This window comes from Austrofundulus limnaeus, unplaced genomic scaffold, assembly GCF_001266775.1.
Source record: "Austrofundulus limnaeus strain Quisiro unplaced genomic scaffold, Austrofundulus_limnaeus-1.0 Scaffold46, whole genome shotgun sequence".
Taxonomy (NCBI): domain Eukaryota; kingdom Metazoa; phylum Chordata; class Actinopteri; order Cyprinodontiformes; family Rivulidae; genus Austrofundulus; species Austrofundulus limnaeus.
Genome location: NW_013952448.1, coordinates 1,219,916 through 1,238,517, shown reverse-complemented (window position 1 = coordinate 1,238,517; position 18,602 = coordinate 1,219,916). Strand labels below are relative to the sequence as shown.

The following is an 18,602-nucleotide window of genomic DNA, read 5'->3' as shown; positions in this document are numbered from 1 at the left end:
TACCACCACCCATACACACACACACGTGCTTCAGTTCCATTTCTCCTGCAAAAGGAATTAGAAGATGAGGGCAGCGCAGGAAAGGGAGAGTGAAGTGAATCCTGCCGTCGYGAGTCATTTGGGACAAAGTACAAGAAACCCTAAAACACAGAGTAATGAAAGTGCTCCCCTCTCCGCATTCAGACACAGCGGTGGACGTGGCCGAGCTGCATTGCGCATCATGTTAACATGCACATGGGTGTATCCTGTGAGTGTGTTTATGGAGAACCTGCAGTACCTCTCATGTAATAGCAGTCTCCAGACTCCAGCGGTAGCATCAAGCCAGGAGTGTGAATGTCCCAGGCCACCTTCAGCCCGATCCTCCAGTGTGCCTTCTCGCCGTTGCTGCCTTCGCTGCTCTCACCTGTCAGTCAGACACATCGTGTTTCAACTTTTTTTGTTTTAATCTAACGTTTAAATGCACATTTTGGCAGCTGAACACTTTCGCTCATACACTTCAGTGTAATGCATATGGGCTATTAGATTATTAAATCAGGGTCTTTTTTTTTTCTTTTTCCTAATCTGAAATTAGTTTATCTTTGTACCAATAACCACTTATCAGTCATAAAATAAATTAAAGCTGAATGAAGATCATCAACATGATAAAAGTACAGAGTGCAACTAATCATTACAACCCAAACAGTGCATTTATGATGTAAGTCTGCCTCCAGAATGTGAGAATCACTTAACGTTTGAGCAAAGATGAAATGTGTTGCTGTGGTCATATTGGCTGTTAGCACAGGATCTTTATGCTATCATTATGCTGTGCAAGAGGAAATAGTTGGATAAAAGCCCCTGATGTTGTTTAGTGAGTGTGTGAGAGCATGTATCCTATGATATTCTTGTTGCTGAACCCATTCATGGATACCGCCTTCGCTGTTCTTCTCTTTCTGCCTCAGTTCTTACATGGCAGGCTACGAAAACAAGATTTGCCTCGGCTGGCCGACACCCTTGAGCAAAATCAATACTAAAGTCTTTCTGGGCTTCTCTGCCTCATAGCTGCCTTTTCCTTTGCTCAGCACGGATAAATAGTAACTTAATTTCCAGGCATTGTGCTCTGAGAGCCAGCTAATGACAGCACTCCCCAAGGCCTCAGGAATAGTAGAAGCCCATCCTTTGTGCCGGAAAACACTCAGTCACGGCAGATTCCTTTGGATCAGAGCAGCCGGGGGGGAAAAAAGACATCGCTGCAGTTCTCAGGTCAAAGAAAAGAAACGAGGTGAGGCTGTTAAAAAATTTTAAAAAGTACAGCGGCACGTTAGAAAGAAGCTGTTGTAACAGAAAAGTGTCTGTATAGCGAAGATTTCTAGCATGTTGCATAGACAAGGCTGTGGGAAACCTCGGTGTCAAACTCTGGAACACAAATTTGAGGAGTTCTCATCAGACTTCACTCTGTAAAGTCTGAAAATGTGAGGTCAACCAGAGCTAGCAGTGCAAGGTGTTACACTGTAGTGTTTGATGCCTGTGTTCACAGTGTCAAAGTTGAAATGACCTAGAATAAATTATTAAAGCAGACTTCTGGAGCAGGTGTTACTTCATAAGTTCAATGAAAAAAAACAGATGTAAAAAATATGTTAGGATATCGGAACACTTGAAACTGCACGTGTGATACTGAAAAGTTACAACTCTTGCAAGCAAATCAACTTTGTTGAGCTTCAACATTTGACAGAACAGTACATGAACTGTAACTTTGAAAAACTTTTAAACCAGCTCGGGAAAATATGTTTCATTGTCTATCCAGCATATAAACAGGGCTAGGGCCAGCCCTGGCCAATAAGGCAACCCTGGCAAGATTCCAGGTGGGACCCTTGAGCAATTTTCTAAATCTCACTGCAAATTCATTCACATATCAATGCTATATATACAGTATACAGTATATATATATATATATTTTTTTTCTATCTTTAGAAACCAGGCTGTCCAATTAAAATAGTTAACAATATATTTCATTTAAAACAGAATACCAGAAGTCAACCCCTTACCTGCCAACATCTGCTGACAGCAATGAGGAACCCTTTTTCATGTTAATGAGCAGCTGTGGAGTGAAGCAGTTCTAGGGGGATACAAGGGTATWCTCCCCAAGGAAAATCTGTAAAAGATCTACTCAAAGCCGTGCATTTTCCAGCCATTTAAAGAGCATTTTATTMAATTATTGGGATTACTAAATCAACAGAAAAATCTGTATTTTGTGAAGAACATTGAAAAACAGACTTTAACCATCTGAGATCATAACTGAAACTTCAGTTATCCTTATTTTCATTTTTATTTAAACAATGAGCACCAGTAGTTAGTGSTGACTGCATCATATGATACTTTTATCACAAAATATCCTGTGCACCACATAACACCTCATGTAGTAACAAAGCAGGCTGAGAAACCCATGGAACAAGTTACCTTAAATCAACTTTAAATCAACTATTTTATGATAAAATTTTATTCTATTTTTATCCCCCTAAGTGAACGGTTCCCTCAGCATTTTTCTATACAGCCTATGCCACGAGTTCATCCTGAAAAAAGCAGGGAGGTGTATTTAATAAGTTAAAATTTAATTTATGAAAATAAGTGATCATTAAAATTTCATATTCAAGTTTTGACCATTCTAAAAGATATTCATATTTTAAATAAGATATGTTTTTTAATGGTWGTGTTGTGTTTTAATGTCTGTTTCACATGCTATCTAGAAAGCAACGTTCTCACCTTTTCTCTGTCAACTCAATCAGYTATCAGCTCTTGAGAGAGTGTGCATTCCGTAATTAGGACACAACATATTATTCATACGGTACAGTCGAGGAACACTAATCAAAGCGGTACTCATTATTCCATATCAGATAATTGCACATTGATCATTTCTTGGGGAAATGATTTAGATGAGATGTAGCGTCTGAGATAAGGTCTGTTTGTTAAGACGCCATTGAGCTGATGTTAAGAGCTCAGATTCAAATGTCTGTGATCTCCCAAAGCACAAGCAGTGATAAGGCAGTCAGCAGCCAACTGGTGATGACATTTGATAATGCCCTGACACTATCACATAGATGGATCTGATGGTTGCCTCACCAGAGGCCATGTCTACAGCTGCTATAGGGCCAAAACACTCAAGGTTACCTGCATCTTATCCACCATAAAGCAGCTGAGATAAGTTGATGTGACGATATTTAAGTGGAAGAGGAATAATAATCAAACTGGGGGCTATTTGCACGCTAAAAGTGAACTAAATTGTTTAAAAATGAGAATAAAAACATAAAGTGGAAAATTTATCAGCCACAGTTAAGTACATCAACCACTGACTTGTATGTTATTTTACCTAAAGTCTTACCTTTGTCATCTTGGCAACWAAAGTTGTAAACAGCCACTGGTGAATGTGTGATCAGGTTTTCATCATGGTGCCACCCTACTGCCATTTTCCCCATGCCATAGTATGGCTCCTCTTTGAGCTGGCTCATTTGTGCTGGGTCCATGTAATTGAGTAAGGTGACATTGAATCTAACTGGGCCAGTGCAAATTTGTGGAGGACTGGGCTTAGAACAACCTTGTCCACTCTCACGTTCCTCTTTGTCCTGAATGTGGTAATCGGACAGGCTGTGCTTTAGTTGGGTAACAGGCTTCTCGTGTGCCTCTAGTCCCACAGGGTCTTTCTTTGTCCCACTGGTGGCCTTAGTTGTCCAGCTGGGGCATTTTCCTTCGCTGTGTTCTGAAGTTGCTGCAACGCAGGTTTCACTTTGTGAAACTTGGGAGGACTCACCCTCTTCACTGCCAAGTWTGAACTCGGTTTCCCACTCCCCTTCCAGCTTTGACCCAGAGCAGCCTTCTTCGCTATGCTTCGACTCAATGTCCCACTCCTCGCTGTGCTTGGACTCTGTGTCTCCCTCCTCACTTTGCTTAGACTCTGAGTCCCCTCCTTCACTATTTTTAGAGTCTTCACTGTGTTTYGACTCCGTGTCCCCCTCCCCGCCTAGTTTAACTTCTGCTTCGGCCTTYACACATTGTGTTAGCCTGTCTCCTTCTTTCAGCTGAGACACATCAGAGCAGAAGAAGTTGTTGAGCTCCCATAGTGCCTTGCAGGCAGCTCTCATGTCCGGATCACAACAGTTTTGTCCCTTGACCTGCGTGTCCTCAAGGTGCCAGGGAATAGCAAAGAGCCGTGTGTCCAGGTAGCGGTAGGTGTGGCCCGGCTCACCCACCAGYGCTCGCGACACGGCAGTGAACACATCTCGATCACGAACACGAACCAGATCCTTAAGGAGGGAGCCTTTCCTTCTGAGGGTGAGCAGGGCTGCTTGAACCYGACCATGCAGCTCAGCAGGCAGTGAACAGGATTTCCTTAACACCAACCCACAGTAACTGGAATCCCACTGGAATACATCAATCGTATCAGTCAAAGCATGATTTTAACAATACTCTGCATAGAAACATAATACTTTACTAAATCTAGAATTTATGTAATTATACTGTTTATTAATGTATCAGCACCTTTTAAATGGACATCTATATTATTTTTGGCATTATACAGGGATAGAATGAACTCACCAGCTGCTGAAAGCCTCGATCTGAAGGTCCCAGAAAGGGGATCTTCTGGTCTCCCAAATCCTGAAGTAGCTTACGCCTCTGTTAAACACAACACATACAGTAAAAAACTCATTTTTAAGCCGTGTGTGTTTTTATTTGCACATTGTAATGTCTACATGTTTCAAGTTATTTATTTATWTTTTATCATTCACCAAAAACATCTTAATGTTTTGACAAAAGCATACAAAGAAACTTTACATCACTGAAGTAAGAGAATCCATAAAATAAATGAAATTTTAGGCAAAATATATTTTGATAATAACAAGAAACTACAATGAGACACCGAAAACTGAAACTCGGCATACTGACAATTGAATTAACCTAATCATTTTTAACAATGCCTTGAGAAGGAACTGAAGTATCGCAGACAATCAGCAAGTGGCCATTTTGACTAACGTATCAGTGCTGGGACGCCCAATCTCATACAGAGCACCTACAATATGATACAACCAACTCAATTTTGTTGGTCACMTTCAATTCTAACCCTTTGATAAAAAGTAACAGACATAAAAAAACGCATGTCCAAATAACATGGGTTTTTATGTACTGCTTTTTTTAAATACATGTGGACAGCAGTATTTGTATCTATTTCTACTGTRTATGGTTGCATTTGTGTAGTTGGTGCCTCAGCATTCACTTCCCACAGGTGCACACACCCATACACACACATGCATGGGGGTTCTGGAGCAGGAAGTTGAAATGTTACTGGCAGGCCCCTGTCTTTTCACATCTGAAAGTTTTGGATGAATGGTTTGTGGATCTACAACCCAACAGTTTGTAACAGTTAAGGAAGAAAAGGCACCCTGTATATATTTTAGTGACATTTGCAACTTGCATTTGACTTTTTTCCCTGCACTAATAATGCCAAAGACCCCATGTGGCAAATCATGTGGGACACGGCTGCCAAAATTTGTTCAGACATTTAGAGTGAAATAAAACGTCGCGTTCATGAACATTTACAGTGGAGTTATAAAAAAATTATGTGTCCTGACTCAAAAGAGAGGATGGATCAAAAAGTGTGCAAATAGTGTAGGGATGTGCACTGAACACAGAAACAGTGGGAATGGGTGGGTAGGGAAGGTATAAAAAGATCCCAAATAACGGTGGCAGATAAAATGTAAGGGCATCTGGATTGAGGCAGTTTGACGAATTTACCTTCAGGGTTGAATCTTGACCCTAGGCTAAACAACACAACACTTGCTGGAAGTTTTCTCAAAGGTTGAACAAGAGTGTACAGGCCTTCCGAATTATTCTGGAACAAACTAAAAACAGACTTGCAGACAGCTGGAGCCCCCCACCCACACCCCCTCCCAAAAAAATAAAAAAATAAAAAAAAAAACAACATGCACTATTCATGACCAGGCTGCATACAAAGGCTGTTGGTAGAAATTGACAAGCTGACGCACAATCATTGGTGTCAAAATCTGGCTTATGACAGAAGCTGAAGATATCAAGGGGAGACTCAGGGCTACTGTTCTATGTGTATCCATCTGTGCATAACTGTGTTTACGTGTGCTGCTGTGCGACTGGTCAAACCCTATTTGTTTMCCATTCACATACTTTTTTGTGTGTATAGATATACTTCGTAATAACATTCGGAAAAAAAAGTTTCCATACACACAAAAATATATGAGCTTTCTGAATAATGCACAGCTGTGGTAGCGAGCATGACGCCTCAGCCCCAAAAGCATGCAACCAAGGCTGTCACACATGTGTCAAATATATCAGCCTACTACGAAATTCCACAAAAAAAAGAAGACAAGAAGTTACCGGAGCCCTCTAAGGTAGATGGACTCTCAAAGCATTAGAGAACTTCTGTGTCTGTCTTCTGTCTCTGAACTGGATTCTAAAAGGAAAAACACAAGGTGCAAGAAAAAATAAAATAAAAAATGCTTGCCTTTCTACTCAGACCCCCMAAAAAAAAAACAAGATTACCAATTTCATAACGCTGTAAAGTGGGTGCTTCACGGTAGCAGTCCAAACCATCTGTTCTGAAGGATATATCTGATGCTTTTTCTCTCCCTTTTTTAATCTCTCCCTTCCTTGATGGGATTATTCCCTCAGCCGGACTTATTATCACAGAAAAACACATTAGGTAGAATAGAACTCAATTGGTTTGCTTTGATCTTGGCCTATAAGAGATACCAACCGATGTACTATATATTTAATAATTTAATTTACTTCAAATCTGTGACACGCCAACAGACACTTTCTTCAAAATGAATTTCACGAAGTAGATTAATGTCCAGCGCTTAGCATCAATAGCTCTAAGTAGCCAAATAACTGCACAGCTGCAGGGATAAAACCACCCTGAGTCTTCCCTGGAAGGGCCACTGAAAAAATATATATTTGGCACAACTACTGACAGAGGATACAAGTCCCTGCAGGGTTATCTAGATTTGGTTGTTGCATCATAAACTGCATTTAAAGAGGTTTTATATTTTGTAATCTTATTCTGAAAGTGTCATTTGAAGTGTTATCCATTACCAACATTTCAGTAGAGAAACATAATTATTGGTTGTACTATCTTGGCAGGTAGATACATTTTTCTCCTATGCTATTATACGGCAAAGTTAAAAAGTGAACTGTATCTTCTTGAAGACCTCCAACCAAAAGAGGGCAGCACCCTCATCATGCACCTATTACAGCCTGCATACATGCAGAATCTTTTGGCTTTCAGTTAGTACAAAGTAGCCGAAACGATGGGATGAGGGATAGATGTGTAACAGTGCTTTGTGTTTAAACACTTAGCTATCCGTACTTGTCAGATACTTGCTACAGAACTGGACCTTCAATTCAAAACTAGTGACAAACCAGCAAATTTGACAAGCTGGCTGTAAAATGTCAAGCTCAAAAAGGCAGACTCCCTGTGTGTATCAAAGGTGCTTCCTTCCTGGTCCATTTGGCACCAGATCGAAGAATGTAGGAAGCTCTTGTGAAGCAACATGGCACGCAGAGAAGTGCAGGGTGTGCCTGTAGCATCAGTGCATTTCTGTTTCCACATATAATGTAAATACCCCATAAGGTTTGCAGAAATCTTGTATTTACCATTAAACGGACAAAATAAAAAAAAAATCAAATACTCTAATTTATCCTAGGATGCACTTGAATCAAAAATCCAAGGCTCTCTAGGAAAGGGCAATTACTTTATTTTCCACATAAATCTGTAAATTTTGAATACTATCTCAACCAAATGATATAATACAAACTTGAAGTCCAGTTAAATAACCACCTAGGTGCTATCACAGCCAAATAGCTCACTAGCTGTGTTTCCATTCACCATGAAAATGCGCAAATTAGAATYTCAAAAATAAATTTGCTCAATGGAAACACGTCAATTAAAAAAAATTACACTTTTTGACAAAATGGTTTTGCGCTAGGATGAGGTGGTTTTTCGGCCGTATCAAAATTGGTGTATTTCACAAAATTGCAATGGAAACACTTTTTTCGCATCACAGGAGTCACATGATCAAGAACCGGCTGTTTCTACTGGCGAAAAAGATGACGATGAAGAAGACAACAGGAAGTAAAAGTAGTAGTAAAATCACCTAAGTATTGAAAGAAAGTAGTAAACTGACCAACTACAATTTCCCAAAAATGCTGCATTCGTAGCCGCTCCCAAGTACTGTATAAGGGGCTTGTCGCTGGAAAGCCTTGATAATACGCCGACGTCTCCTCTGATGGCTGATGATGAGCACTAGTGTCGTGGTAGCAATATGCTATGTGTTTACATCCATTGCCGCCATGTTTGTAATGACTTATCGCGAGAACAAAATAAGGGGGAGGGGCAGATATAAGATTTTTTCTTCTTTCTGCCACCTTTCATTTTCTTTGTAAATGTTTTTTTGTTGTTTTGAGGTTTGTTTTGTTTTAAACCGAAAATGAATGAATTCATTAAAATTTAAAAAAACGTATTCACGTGTGACTTTAATTCCATTTCTTACTTAATGGAAACACTGCAATTGTGAAACTGTGTTTTTTCGACATTAACAGAATATCGACAACATTTTGCACACATTTGCAATGGAAACGCAGCTAATGGCAAATAATAATGTCCAGTAAGATGCTCACATAAAGAGCTTCAACTGCTACATCTAGCAAAGACCTTTTCTAGAAAGTATTTTTCTTGTTTTGTAAACAAAAATAACAGTTCTGATAGCAGTTACAATGTCACAAATAACCTCTTTTTATTATAGATTGCACATTATTCTATGTAAGCCACACTAAAAAAAATAAAATCACCCAAAAATCATATTTTTCATCTGCTATGTTTTCATCTTCTCACTGTGTCTATACAATCACTTGTAGCGTTCACTTATTTTAAGAACATCAGCATTAAGATTGGTGACCCAGTGTGATAGCTAACTGGGCCAAGTGGTAAATGGGTAACCAGAATGTGTGGGAGCTGACCTCAGAGTGGGGGCATTGGTAATGTGTAACCCCTTGGCTTTTTACTCTTGCTCTGGACTAGCCAATGAATATGAATTAGAGAATGAGGGCCACAGGTCAGTCAAGAGGATGTTGCCAGAAATATCTAGAGATTCTTTTTGCTCCAACAATCTTCTTGTTAAAATGTACATTTTGAYGGAGAGCTTGCATTGTCCTGTGCAGTTCCAAATCCTATCCAACAGGTAGATGTAGCTTACACTTGCATTTTATGTTTTATGCAAGGTGCTTTATTACAAAATTTGTTCAAACAAAATATGTTAGATGTTTTTGTATGTTGATGAATATGTTCTTCTGCCTTTTTGCAGACATTGGAACATTGGAGACATTGGGTCAATCAAAATTCATAATTTTATGGACCTGTCTTTTGCGTTTTGTTAAGTCCGCTTTCCAATTAGACACATAACGGGCAAAATGACAAATGTGCCCAGAAAAAAGTTGAAACATGTTTAACTACAGCACACATCACAAACAGACAGTATTCTGTATTTATTGACAGACATGTTCAGCATGTGTTCAGAAGGGACACCCAGGTGGGGTAAGTGATGACAAATGGCTGACAGGCGGGTACTGGTCTGCTAATTGTTGTTGTAGGCTGAAGGCTGCATTGTTCATTTCACCTCACGATGGGGTGGCAGGAGATGTGATCATTAATATTAGAACACCTCCATCCATCTATCTGAACAAGAGGCCAGTCATTTAAAAAGGATGATGCTGGGCCGACCTTTCACACTCTGTTTATAACACTGATCCAAGCACATTAATAGAGCTGCGGGGGACCACTGACAGTCATTAATTAAATGTGCACACATGCTTACACAATGTGACCACCTTTACTGCTGCCCAGTCACACCTGCAGGATAAAGTGAMGTTTTGTCTTTTGCTCCCTTTACCTGCCTTACAGACRCTACAAATAATTCTGTCAGATGGAGACTGTGTTCGCATGTGTGTTGTAAAGGAAGAAGTTCTGGGCCTCGTCTGGTTTTGGGGCTCTCCATCACTTTTGCTGCACCTGACAGACTTACAGAAAGATCAATCATTCAAAAGTATTTACAAATGCACAGAGCCAGGCTCAGACAGGTTGGCRCATGGCCACTCAGTTTAAGTGCTTTTCAGTGTGCCTGTGGTGTCAACATCTATTTCACACTTATCTACACCTCAAAGGGGGRAAAAAAGATGTTACCATGACCTTTAGCAAGTGTCAAATCTGGAGAAAAGAAGAGGGAGAAACRAAGAAAAGGAAGGGAAGGGATTTAAGAGATTCGTCTGCACACTCCATACAAAACCCTTTTTTTATTTACCCGCCAGAAATTGACTGAGTGTGAAGCAGCCAGTATGTTTCTGATAAAGAACAWGCTCAAAGAATTTCACACAAAAACCTGCTTGGTCCATCTAAGCAGTTCTGGAAAACGATTTAAGGAAAATTCCCATCTTTTTCACATGACTAATGCGAGTAAAAAGTCATGTTCAAGGGCATAATGCCAGCATCTCTAGGATTAAGCTAGCAGCCTTTTTCTCAAAAGAGACAAAGCGTCTATAAACTAGGACTGCTGATACCCATTTTGTCTTAATTGTAAGTTTGCGGCCAGGCCATAATGTTTCCATTAAGATTAYGTCGATCGAAAAAGCTTTTTAGTTTTCACCTTCAAATTACAACTTGCTTGAGGTCAGCTGTTTTCCATGTGGAATGGACAGTTTTAATGTGGATATGGTCCCTTGATATTCAGACTGGGWCTAGTTCAGTCAGGAAAAAGAGTGAGAAAATGAGAAAGAGTAAGGGATGGAGAAAAGAAAGAGAAGAGAGGCAGAATAGCGTTGATTGAAAGRCTCTGATTAGCAGTTTTCAGCAGAACACCAGGGCCACTGAGTTACTCTAACAGGGTTGTCGCRTCTCGAGGTGCAGTCAAGGAGAAGTCAGTGCTTTAGAAAGCTCCCTTGATTTCTCCCTTCCCCCTTCCTTCTTTCACTTTTGCCATCCAGCTACACTTTCCCTGTCCCTCCAAAAAAAATCAATATGGTTGTGCAAAGTGCAGCCTGGCCCATGGGGAGGGCCAGCTAACTGTAGGGGCTGGATGCAGGCATACAGCGAGGACAAGAGACTTCCCCGAGGCCTATTCCACTGGCAGTGTCAAGGACAGACCAGAGGGCCAGAGGACCAAGGCCAGAAGATTACTCTTCTCCTCTACATCTCACCTTCTTTTTTATCTCAGTGTTTCTCTGTTACYACAGCTTGGCTGACTCAGCGAGGCAGAAGAGATCAATAGTCAGGTGAAGCGTTTCAAATTCTGAAGTCCAGAAATTGGTCCTCCGTTCCTCAGAGCGCAGTCAATCAACACATCACTCAAGACAGTGCGTCTGGATGGATAGATGAGCAAGTGTACAGTAGTTAGACCTGGTCATTGTAAGGTTTGTRATTTATGACACTAAACAATTCAATAGTATTTAACAATACACAGTGTCTGAGAGGTGTGGGGCCAGACTTCTCATGCACACTGCCATTTTCTTAACATGTCACAGATCAGTAGGATTAAGACAGGTCATTCAGCATCACAGGCCAGCACATCCCATGTGCTGTATCTCAATCTAAGGAAGTGTTTGCATTATCAGCTGTAAAACTTTCACAACCTAAAAAAGATGGTATGTGTWATCATTGTAAACAGCAGTGCTCCTCATTTCCATACAGTAGGGCCTGATGAAGAAGCAGCCTGTACATAATGTGGATGATGTGCGCAAGGAGGATTTCAGTCCTGCTGTGTGTCTCGATGTGTGAATGACTGATCACAGCAAAAGTGGCTTGTGTCTCTAATCCGGTACCACTGTTAGACAGTGCAAAGACCCGGCTCTGTGTACAACAGCACAGGCTGATCAAACCCGTCCTGTGACAAGCAACCTCGTCAAATGACGATGATTGTGCAGCTCTGTGTCCTTTCCACTTCATATTAGATCGTCTTCTGAGATTACCAAGTCTGGCATTCGATATGAGATAAAGATGATGTGTAATCTAACCCGAAAGGGTTGAGAGTCAAGGGTAAACAGGGGGCTAAGGCATGGGAGCTGTTTCTGACTGGCTGACAGCTGTGACAATTATTATATGGTAAAATATTACCTTATTCCAAATGTAAAATTTGTTCAAGTATACTGATTGACAAGACACTTGAGGGCTTTTTTTTATCATTCACCTTGCTGTACATCTTATTTGATTTTTTTAACTGCACCACATCCAAAGGAAAAACATCATTTGAACATTTTTTTTCAGCTTTCTGCTATCATGTATGGGTATTTTTCCAATAAAGCAGTAGGATCACCTCTTGAATTATCTGTTGCCCCACTTGCTGAGACAATTTTGTTGAATATTGTTTTATTAACAAGCTAGGGTATTGGCCTAGGTTTTAATCCTTAAAATAATCTAAGCCACCAGAAAAGCATATGGCTCAAAACAGATGCAGATTGTACATCTAGGACAGGTCTAATCCTAGTTCATGTAATCTTTGACCCAGATAAACTGGCTTTATGATGTGACCTGAGATTAATATTGAATTATGGGCTAAATATCATTTGTGACTGTTTACACAAGAGTCAGACCATCTTTCTTTGAATCCTGAGGTAGATAAGTTTCTTACAATGGCATTAGCAAAATCCAGAAGTGCAGCAGATGGCTCTGGTCTTGCTTGAAAAGCCACCCCATTTCCTTATTTATTTTTCTTTCACTCATTCTGAACAAAGGGAAATATTCTACCAGGAATTGAAAAGCTTAATCCTTTTCACACTTCCCAGTAGCTTGAATGGTGACAGATTAACATCCCGGAGGTTTACAAACCCAGCCATTTGAAAATGTACGTAATTGCAGATGCCACACTGCATGCTTGCGTTCAAGTTTGGGGGTTAATATTAAATCCCAAAACACAGAAGCAAGTCATTAATGATGTGGACAAGCTGAACTGGAGTTGTGACCACTTCGCTCTGTATCAAATACTTGCAAGCTGTCACAAACTCTCACTGGGCACCATAGTTACTGTTCACTTCTGCTAATTATTACAGCCAATCAGAGAGGTTAACGGGGCGGAGCCTGGCCAGACCATGTTACGCAGCATTTAACAGCTGGCTGGAACGGAGGTGAATGCATTACACGCTGCCCTCATCCAATAAAGATAAAACACCCTGACATCTGAGGTGTAGTTAGCTTGGAGGAGGGGGTAGAAAAGAAGGAAAAACTAGAAGGTGGTGGAATGAAGAGAGGAGAGCACCTGATAACATGATGTCCAACTGCCACCTAGTGACAGYTCCCCAGCTTTTCTGATCTTTTGGGTTTCACAGTATCAAGGGTGAGAGGGTGAACCAATGAAGCARTCCCAAAATGGTGTGATTAAATTTGAGTGGCAAAGTGCTTATCCTTTCAAATACTGGTCAGTGGGGCTGATTGTTTTCCAAACAACAACCTTTGCCATTCAAGAGTCATCCAAGTTATATTTGCAAGGAGAAAGAACTGATTTAAACATAATTAGACCTTAATTATATCAAATTTGAAAAAATACCTAATCAAKCAATCATTCATCTTCAGGTGACTGTGTCTGTGCAATACAGTTGTGTGAGCAGGCCTGAAACACTGCACTAGTAGTAGGCCAGTGGCCCCAAGCTCCTATAGGTCCCCTCCCCTCATTAGCTCAGATATAAATCACACTCTGTTGGTGCCCAGAGGTGAAAGGGATGAGAGTGGAGGTGAGCCTGGAATAATGCTTATGTCACGGCAGGTCAGCTCTCCATTATGGCTGTTTCAAAAACTATTAATCTTGCTTGTAGTCAGTGGCCTAGAAATAATTACTTCATCTAACCCATGTAATACAGCATGACCAGCAGTCGAGCCTGGTCAATTTGAGGCTGGGGAGGCGGAGTGGAGGTGGTGGGGTGTGTGAAGAGACAGGAGCGGAGCCACAAATTACCAGGTCCTGTCTCCTGCCACTTTGTGACTGATGTCCTGCTCACTGCTGCTGTGGCCTTTTACATTCTTAACACTGATTTAGATAAATACATCCGCAGGCACGCTTTGAAAGGCAGATCATGTACAAGCACAAACGCTGTGAGTATGTGCATTATTGCATRATTGAATATTTACAATTTGAAACAGATCTCAAAATTTGTATAACTTTTTTTGTAAATAAGGATTCACAATTCTTCCAAAATTCTTCTTCTTTTAAAATAGCTACAGGCTAACAATGAAAGCTATAAAATGCAGAAAAACTTATCAAAAAGAGTTTTGTTTCTGTTTTCTTTTTGGAATATATTTTTGTTTTCTTGCCACAAATTAAATGTTACAAACTTTTCCAGAGCACTTCCACTACCAATTTTAAAAGAAAGCAACATTCCAGTAAGTGTTGTCAAAAAAATAATAATAAAAAATGGAAAACTTATTCTGCCAAAATGGGCAACTATGAATGGCTTTTTAGTGACATGTCAGAAGCAAATCTGAAACCTGTGACATTACATGTTAGGAGTTTCTGAGCTTGCACATTTAAATTTCATTCAGAAGGCTATACAACATCAGATGATGTCACCTGTCTCAGTGTTGGAAGGTTAATCCACTCCCACACCCTCAACGTCATGAAAGACATAAACACAATAAAGACAGCTATTGAAGAAACCTACCTGGAGAGTAAACAGTTGAGCTAGCACAAACTCAGCCTCCTMACGTCACAGGACGTATGTATGGAGCGACATAAATAAATGCAGCCCCTCCAGTGCCTGTCACAGCTGGCATTGCAGGTGCAAATTTAATTAGTCAAGGTGAAATCTCCCTTGTTGTCTGAGAAGGTATGTGTGTGGCGGGCGTCCTCACCATGCACAACTGTAAACATGTGCTATATCCTAATCAGGTGTCACTGAGATGTTTGATCAGCCTGCAAAAACTTGTCACAAATCCCCAGCAGAGAGTGGGCCGATGAGCAGAACAAAGGAAAGAGCTGTCATGAAAGAGTGGGTGGTGGTGSTGATGGCAGTGGTGGTGGATAAAGAGACTTTGCCCATTAGCAGTCTCTGTCGCCTGTCTCTTTCCTGTTCTCTTTAACATCTCTCCACCTCTAGTTTTCTCTCCTTCTTCACGTAGATACCAACAGCATACACCTTCCTTATAGTGTCCCGCYACAGCTCTGAGACGAAAAATCTAAACCGTAGCTGTCAGACAGACGCTTCACAAAGCTTCCAAAGGAAATTCCCAAAGCAGTCCATGACTTTTGTTTACCTAGCGAAGAACCATACAYGTACAGAGGTACAAGCTGTGCTCGTTTTGTTTTTATCAAGCTCTATTCTAGGTGGCTGGGTCCTCTYGAAAAGCCTGAGGAGCTTTAGGCATGCATGCTGCGCTCCATCCACTCAATGCCTACAGGCTGCATCGAGGCAGTGCAGGAACACATCCACCATTAGATACTGTTTACCTTCCAGTTTGGATGATATTGAATATATTAGCTGACTGAACCTTATGAGAAACACAGGCGAGTGACAAGGCCCAATCGTCTTTTCCAATACCATGGTAACTGAGATTACAGACTAACAAAGAGCAAACAGTGGAAAAAAATATTTAAAACCCAAATACTGATACATAAATTAATTAAAGGACAAAAAAACAAGTAGAGAATTAAAGTTGGAACATCTGTCAGCGACTTAGCTTCCYAACGTAATACCAGTGTTAGAACATTTATACCCTTGAAGTTAATGATCCCCACTTTAATTGACAGTCAAGAAAAGCTGGCTGCGGCAGCATCCTGCCGAGACACCGATAAGGCTCCCCCTTCCTCTTCCCAAAAATAAAATAAAAAATAAAACAGTTTAAAGAACCTTGGCACTAATCCCTATTGTCATCCCAGCACAGCAGAAGGACTTACAAACACAGATAACTCTGCTCAAGCTGTCTATTTCTTAGGAGTTATGGGGACAGCTGAGCCACCGCATGCCTCAAATCAGTCACTCAGATTAGCCCAATCCCTCTGTGCTGTCAGTCAGCTGAGACACTAGCCTGTCACTACATTTACATGAGTCCATCTCATATGTGACAATGCCTCATATATATGACAATAGGTGCAACGAAGGGGTCCATTTGCTCACAGATACCGGCTGTACAGTATGGCAGACAGGCTGTTGTTGGATTAAGCATGTGCGGTGCTCCTGTCTTCGCTGACACTCCAACAACAAGTTTAAGGAGTCTTAACCATTTGCTTATTTCCCATGGTGAGGAGAATGTAGGAGATGCATGTCAGATGAAACGGGCAACACACACAAACTTGCAGTGACACACACAAGTTCACACACACTGGGATAAACTTCAAAAAACTTGAAAGCACTGAGTCAGCGTAAGAAAACCAAAAGCTTACCAAGTGTATGTCTCCAGAGTTGGCCTCAAGTATAACTTTAATCCACTTACTAGTAACATGATGAAGCTCAAGGACTACAACAGAAATCAAGTTACCTTTGTGCAAACAGAAAACATGAATTTGAACAAGAAACGTTGAAGGTAGCAGGCCAATCCCAAATCCAATCCCACAAAAGCATTCTAGATAAGAGCCAAACTTCAGTGTCAAAAAATAACTTGTAAAAAGGAGTGTGTAAATGGTGTGTGTGTGTGGGGGGGGGGGGGGGTCTTTCCCCGTAGTGTAGGACTTTGCACTTTTAAATGTCTATGCCATACATCGAGGCACCTGAGAGCTCACAGTAAGCTGACTACTTTTTATGCTTGTGTGGCTCACTCCACTTCAGACAGTCCTGAAACAAATGACAGTGGATGCCCTCTACATAACAGGGCCAGGGCAAGCATGACACTGCGTTTGACAAGTGAACCCTCAAACTCCCTAACCTCTACCCTTGCCTTGGCATTCACTCACACACACACACTCAGACAGCCCCAAAAACAGACCTGACATGACCGCTCTGCAGCCCTTCCTAACCCTTGCTTGTGTTTTTTTTTTCTCTCCGTCTCATTGGAGACAGCCCTCAATTCAGAACCATTTTAGCCAGGCAACTGGATGTGACCCGCTGCCCCCCAGACAGGCTCATCTGAATAAACAGAGCTGAAGAAACAGGCAGAGGAGGGAAAATCTGCCTACATTATGATAGGAAGAGAGAAGATGGGAATCAGCCAAGGGGCGCTTTTCTTTATGCACGTTTGATCAAGTGCTTGACAGCACCAGTATACGGAATTACGGGCTGCTGAACAAAAAGTTGCRCGGTGGGTGTAAGTGTGTGTGGAAACGAGTGTGTGTTTCTGCTCAGTTTGGTCTGGACAGCTGAATTTTCGAGGCCTGACAGTGGTAGACTTGTGACAAGCCTACCGCACCTCACCACCGGCACATASAAAACGCAAGCCGCTTACTAGCTTTCCCAGTCCATCACTCAGGACGGCCGAGGGAAGTGCCAGTAGAAGAGGTCAGACGTGGAGGAAAATGGGAGGGAGGAACRAAAAGCAGAAGATGTGGAGCCAGAGAAAAAAGGGAGGGCTGGTCAGGGGTTAAGTGTAGAGAAGACAGCGATGAAAGGCAACTGTCATGCACCAGTGCTCGCCCAGGAGCACCTGTCTCGAGAAGAACATGCAAAGTGTGCCAGTCACGTCCTGACAACACCCCCACTTTTTCTACACACACTCACGCATACAAGCACTCAGGAAGGGGCTGATGCTCCACCACTGGAAAGGCATCACCTATCTGACAGCATGCCAGTCAAGCTGCCTTTGGCTCTTTCGCATATGCAAGGAAAAGTTAGACTGATGAAGAAAAAACACACCGGGGGTTCAGAGAAGAAATCACTGAGACATGAACAGCCCACCTGAAGTAACCAGACACTTTTCAAAGACTTCGTAGACAGTACATTCAAGAATGAGCAAAACAAATAAATCTTTTAAAGCTAATCCTGGATAACCAGAACACCAACTTCATAATAAAAGATTATGTAGTTACTTGAGTCTTCAAGTGGAAACAGTTATCCAAAGCATGCTTAAAAGAAAAAAAGGTAATAATTTCTTAAAAGTTTGGTGACTGTTTATTATAYTGACGCCAAAAAAAAAGTTTTTCCCATTGTTTTGAATATAGCATGTCTTTTCTAATTTGACATAGTATCCATTAATATCACAAATAAAAAGTTASAGCATTCCATTATCCTTTTGCATTAGAAGGTACAATTTTACATATTTTATTAACAGTAGTTACTCAACAATAGCGTCAAAAACGGGTTCCTGCACAAATCAGCCAATGAACTTAAATGGGTTTAATGCTTTTTTTACATTTTTAACACCATCTACAGTGAATGTATAAAGTTGTCAAGTTCTTTTAAATGTCATTTTATTGCATTTTTTGATGTGAATAACAGTAATCTAGTAACTACATGAACTGTTTAGCAATTTTTTGTTTTGTTTTACAGAACAAGATTAAGTCAAGTGCTACTGTTCTTATTACTTTAAACTTAAGCATAACAGAAACAAAAGAGGCGTGAAGCAAAACTTAAATATGTTGCTGTAGAGAACCACCCCCATGTGTCTGTGTGTGTGTGTGTGTGTGTGTGTGTGTGTGTGTGTGTGTGTG

At 40.9% G+C, this 18,602-nt stretch overlaps 1 protein-coding gene across 2 annotated transcripts in view; it reads right to left on the bottom strand.

Moving 5' to 3' along the window:
• Positions 1-18,602, bottom strand: part of fto (FTO alpha-ketoglutarate dependent dioxygenase) — a 130,690-nt gene that overhangs the window by 103,896 nt on the left and 8,192 nt on the right. For both annotated transcript variants that reach the window (XM_014007972.1, XM_014007971.1), the window contains exons 2-4: positions 4,564-4,641; positions 3,353-4,388; positions 278-403 (exon numbers count right to left, since the gene is read on the bottom strand). In XM_014007972.1, the coding sequence (XP_013863426.1) occupies positions 278-403; positions 3,353-4,388; positions 4,564-4,641 (1,240 nt within the window). The remainder of the gene's footprint in view (positions 1-277; positions 404-3,352; positions 4,389-4,563; positions 4,642-18,602) is intronic.